General features: G+C 42.7%; 1 protein-coding gene across 1 annotated transcript; it reads right to left on the minus strand.

The window, feature by feature from the left end:
- Window positions 1-377: 377 nt before the first annotated feature.
- Window positions 378-3,115, minus strand: LOC119270765 (probable dual-specificity RNA methyltransferase RlmN). Its single transcript, XM_037552819.1, has 10 exons — window positions 2,941-3,115; window positions 2,762-2,837; window positions 2,569-2,666; window positions 2,375-2,473; window positions 2,205-2,291; window positions 1,969-2,085; window positions 1,715-1,818; window positions 1,252-1,391; window positions 994-1,130; window positions 378-899 (listed from the first exon to the last, which is right to left on the minus strand). The coding sequence occupies exons 1-10, from the start codon at window positions 3,094-3,096 to the stop codon at window positions 696-698; spliced, it is 1,218 nt and encodes a 405-aa protein (XP_037408716.1). The 5' UTR covers window positions 3,097-3,115; the 3' UTR covers window positions 378-695.
- Between the last annotated feature and the right edge of the window lie 2,506 nt (window positions 3,116-5,621).

A 5,621-nucleotide genomic window follows, 5' to 3' on the forward strand; every position in this document is an offset into this window, starting at 1 on the left:
GTGTGATGCTTCTGTAGAGGGTAGTTGCTGGGTGTGAGAGGGTCTGTATCTCCCCTAGTTAAAGTTTCTCTTTCTTTTTGCTTAGCATCTCTTATGTAGGCAGGAAGTATGTCTTGGGGGCATATGATGTTATTGCTTCGTCTTCTGAAAAACACTATTTTCTTAGTTGATAATGGGGGCCTGGATGCTCGTTTGATCTAAAGAAACAGATTATTTGTATCGAATACAAATATTTTGTAGTAACACTTCATATCACAGTTTCATTTCAGAACTTTGTAATTTTTTTCAATGATATTCTTGTACCTGATAATTTGTTTGTTAAATTCATTTGAATTTATTTTAAAATTTTGGAGGATGGTTATATTGAAATTCAGACATTAATGGAATAAGATTTGGCAGCTTCAATACCATACATGCTATTTGTTCCAAAATTCTCTACCCATATACATAACTTGTATCAAATACATATCCTAACTTCACGCAGAACACTTCATATCTCAAAGAAAATCCTTCAAATCTGAACTGAACAGGAGCCTCTCACACCGAAGGCCACAGAAGGCTGCATCCTAATCAGCTTTATAACTTATAAGCCGGTGATCTATGTATGAGCAGAGCAATTCAGGGCCTGTGTGAACTTTAGAATCCAGAAATTCACAACAATCTCGATTTCTCATAATTGAGGTAGATTTCCTGCACTAAGCAGGAACGAGGCTGGACTCTGAGGGCGTAGACGACTCCAGCAGTTGGTTGGGCTCAGAGGGTGGTGACGATTCAAGCAGAGGATTCTTCTGGAACTCATTCCTGAGCTGCCCACAAGCCGCATTAGCGTCAAGCCCACGGGTCTGTCGAACGCTGACTGTGATCTTCCGAGATTCCAGCGCATCAACAAACGCTTGAATCTGTGCAAAATTACCAACACAAGTACCAACAATCTCAAACCCAAAACAAATTCCATAATAGGCATTGTGACTAAAACTGGGATACATAACATACCGCTTTTCTGTAAGGCCTCTTGTACTCAGAGCCTTCTACCGGGTTATAAGGAATCAGGTTCACGTGATAACCACCTCCACATGCATGCAGCAGCGCTGCAAGTTCTTCAGCGTGTGCCTTTTCATCATTAATCCCAGCTGAGGGAAATGGAACAGTTCAATCATGTCAGGTGACAATGGCTGAAATCATAATGCAATTTTGAAGATCCATCCCCATCACATAGATGGATCATTCAGTGTGAAAGCATAGCTAGATTACCTAGTAGGGTGTACTCGAAGGAGACCCTGCGTCCAGTTTCGAGAAAATAATTCTTGCAGTCATCCATTAGTGCTTCCAGAGGATATGCCTTTGCACTTGGAACAATTGTTTCACGCAACCTCTGATTTGGGGCATGCAGGCTGATACGGATACAGCAAAATAGTCAGAAAACAAATTATAGAAGCAAATGCCGTTTGTAATATACAGTTTCTTTCAACTAAGCTCAGGGTTTGGACAATGTCAAAAAGGGGCAGGTTCTTACAAGGAATACAGAGTATTAAGTGAGTTTTGTAAGTACTCACTCCGTCCAAAAATAAATGTCATTGATGTACAAAGTTGTACTAGCTTTGTACTAAATCAGCGACAGTTATTTTGGGACGGAGGGAGTAGTAAGCATAAACCAAGGCCACATTGTCTATTATTGATGCTAAGAACCCATGTTTGGAATATTTTGACATCGTACCTGACTGCCAGTGTCGACTGAAGCTTGTGAGATGCTAGCTTACTTATCGTGTTGGGAACACCTACTGTTGAGATTGTCATCATCCTTTGCCCAATCTTTAGTTCCTGAAAATAGTATATTCATGTTGAATGACAGGACACATATCAAACATCTTCTTATTTAGCACACACAAAGTAATTCATGGCCCAATGTGTCATGAAAATTAACTGAGCTCAAGGGAACGCATGACTTGGTGACTTGCCAATTCAACATACCTTATTCAAGCATTGGTGAGCCTCCAGAACTGCTTTGAGGTTCAGCATGGGCTCACCCATCCCCATGAACACTACATTTGTCACCCTGTGTTTGAACGACTCCTCTATGGCCAAGACCTGCAACGCCAGAACACCAATTCACACCGGAACAGAAAAGAACACGGGTTCAGCTTATTTGCAATGATCTTTCACTACAAAGCAGCGACAAGCACAGGTTGCTGGGAGAGAGGAAGGACCTGCTCAACAATCTCGTGCCCCTTAAGGTTCCTCGCAAACCCTCCCTTCCCAGTGGCACAGAACGAGCAACGCAAGGGGCAGCCAACCTGCATAAGCACCATCGATCTTGTCAACAACACTGAGCTAGTCGAACCAGCAATAGCATCAAACGGCACCGGATCCAAAGCACCTGCGACGAAACACAGGCGGTTAGCCTAGGCGTGCCCCTGTCGTCAACGGGGATCCCCACAGTCTCCACCAGTCTGTTGTCCTCCAGCTTGAGAAGTATCTGCAAGGAAGGACCATGGGACAAAGATAGTCACGAGCCACTCCAGTTTACTAAGCACACGACTCTGTCTTCGATTTCACAATGCTGCGACCTACCTTGGTGGTGCCATCGGTGGCCGTGACGGCGTGATGCACTGGCGACCGGCCGACTTTCCATCCCGCGCCGACCAGCGCCTCCCGGAACACCTTCGGCACTGCACGACGAACAAACGGCCAGAGCGCGGTCAGGACAAGAGCGGCCGAGGCAAAACAACAAACAGGTGGTGCGCATGGCCCGGCGGGCACTCACCATAGGCGAACTCCTCGACCTGCTTGGCCCTGTTCTTGTAGACGAGGTCGTGCAGCTGCTTGCCCCGGTAGCTTTGCTGCGCAGACACGGCGGCGCGCGTGAGTGAGCCGGTAAAGCGCAGGGAAGGTAAGAGGGGGGAAAAGGCGGCGCCTTTGGGCGGGCTCTGGTCTCTTGGTTACCTGGCCGAGGTCGACGGCGAGCTGGCGGAGCTCGGGCTCCGTGAGGCCTAGGAGCGCGCGGCGGGACGTCTCCGGCGGGGCGGCGGCGGAGGCGCGCGTGCGGAGGCGGAGCGCGCGCGCCAGGGGCACGGCGCGGACCTGCTGCGGCGCGGCCATTCTTTTTCCTGCTGCTGCTGCTGAGGATTACACTGCCTGCTGCTGCCTCGATGCCTCATCCACTTCCCTCCCCTTCAGGTGTTCGGTTTGGGCCTTTCACCTGCCATGTGGGCCGCCCGTGAACGCTTTTGGTGGTGTGGACGGCCCGGCCCACATAAGATATGAGGAGGTGTTTTCTTTTTCTTGGGACGATGTTGATAGCAAACGCTCGGTAGTAAGTTTTCGGGAGCGAACCCTTTGTTTTAAGGCCATGTTGTGTTTTCTCCTTTTGGTTTTTTGACATTAGTTGAGTATATACTTTTCCTTAGAAAAGAATTAGCAATGAGATATGTCGTCGGTTGTTTGACACAGTACATGGATGATGATCTTGGCTTATATGCGATTGAGTTGGACTTCAAGGGCGGAATGGCAGCTAGTCAAATTAAGGCTCGTGGCTTATTGGCGGTCTCGCGTACTGCATTGTCCAGTATCACGCCCTTTTGCTGCGGAGTTTTACGGTCAATGACACTCGTTGATTGTGTTTCCTCTAGTATCACATCGTGGGGATATCTAGCTCGTCCGCATGTGTTGTTGTGTCTCGGAGTTTGCTCATGGGCGGTGCTCTGTCATGCCATCCTCCCCACTCATTTTATTTTATGTTCCTCCTTCTAAGGCATCGATCTTTTTGTGCTTTTCTCGCCTAGTTTATCTCCTAAATTGGCTCGTTCTATTTTGTTTTTTATTCGGTTTCCTTTATAGATTGGATTAATTCCCTTTTCCCCATGTGTTTCACAAGAACCGCATCAACTGTTCAACTTCGTGTTGTCTTACCAAATAGAATTATGGTTTATTTGCAAAATCAATAAGTGTTTACCAAATAAAATTTTGTTTTTGTGCACGGTCACATTAACAATCAAAATGCTACATAAATCATGGGTTAGCCTACTAGATCAGAACAATCTCAATTGTCAAATCACATCGATCTAATCACCCCAATGTTGAGCACCAATCACGTTTTAGCACGCAAGTAATATCATATTACGATAACGTCTTTGGTAGAATCTTAACTAACATGTAATTAATATTATACACAATAACAATGTACAATTAATATCATACCTAATATCAATGTGCATTGCATGTACACGGCTATTAATTAAAAACAAATGATGCATTTTGTGTATAAAACTATGAGTATTTCTTCATTAGACATAAGCTCAATACAACATTTCTAATGTATGGTTTGCAGACTCGGAGCAATTTAGAGACACTATAATATATGATCTGCATATTTATAATGCCATTAATCATGCTAGTTTACTATGAATGAACACATAAACTGGTAATGCTAGTGATTGTAAGACAAACAACATGTAGGAATCTCATATATTCTAGAGTTTTATATTTAGTTATACCTAGGTTTAATCACCTATATACCCCCTAGAAGTATCTATCAACATCTTTGTTAAATATGCTACTATATAGCTATTTACAATACATTTAAATATAATAAAGTATATGTGAAGACATAAACGTTAGCAATTAATCTAGAGACTTGGGCTTTCTCTCTTTGATTTTATGGGGTGCATTCGAATAAAAGAAATTTTTAGCAAGCACTGTCGCAAACAAACTCCCTCACAAAATGTCGTTAACCTAACGCATGTGTATTTATAATCAGTGTATCAAAATTGTATATTGAATTTAATATATCATAATATCTAGGACCATTATATGTTGTCATTTTGACGATATAAGGAAAAATGAAATACCAACCAATGGCTTAAATAAAATAAAAGAGTTTAGTATAATGTAATTTTTAATATTTCCCTATGCACTGTATATTCTTTTAGACATACCGCCGCACTGAACGTCGCAGCTCATCTTTGCCCCCATATTGTCACTGTTGTTTTTGTCTTTCCATCATACGACGCAGAAAAAGTAATAGTTTTGGTCGTCGTGGTCAAAGTGTCGATGTCACACTGTGAGGTTGCATGGGTACACATCATAAATTTGGCGATGTATATAATGTCACGGAGCTCATGGAGCGTTGCATTTGTGAGTCGAGGTATCAATATACTGCAATTTTGACTTGATTTGTAGCCTATTATCATGTGTTATCATGGCGACGCATATCTTCCAGAGACTCGGTGAAATTCCGAGGTTGATGGAGATTAACGAAGTAGAAGGATTTGGACATCAAACATGGTCTGTGTAATAAGTTTTGGTGTGATTTGAAGTTGATGCAGATCAAATTTTTCTGATATCACATGTTATATGTTGTGACAAATGTATATAATTTAATTTATATTGAGATGAAATAGTGTTTTGTGTGTGTAAAAATTATGAGTACTTTCTTGAGTTCATCTATGCTCGTTCAGAGCATTATAATCCATGATTTGCAAAGTTAATGTTTAGACATCATAATATATGATCTGCAAAATGATGATGTTGTGTAGATCGATCTGGCAAACTATACTAATCATATTAGTTAGGTCTTAGGGGGCAAATCCCCCACAAAAAATGATCCTTTCAGGAGTGAACTTTTT

This window comes from Triticum dicoccoides, chromosome 3A (assembly GCF_002162155.2).
Source record: "Triticum dicoccoides isolate Atlit2015 ecotype Zavitan chromosome 3A, WEW_v2.0, whole genome shotgun sequence".
NCBI classification, from domain to species: domain Eukaryota; kingdom Viridiplantae; phylum Streptophyta; class Magnoliopsida; order Poales; family Poaceae; genus Triticum; species Triticum dicoccoides.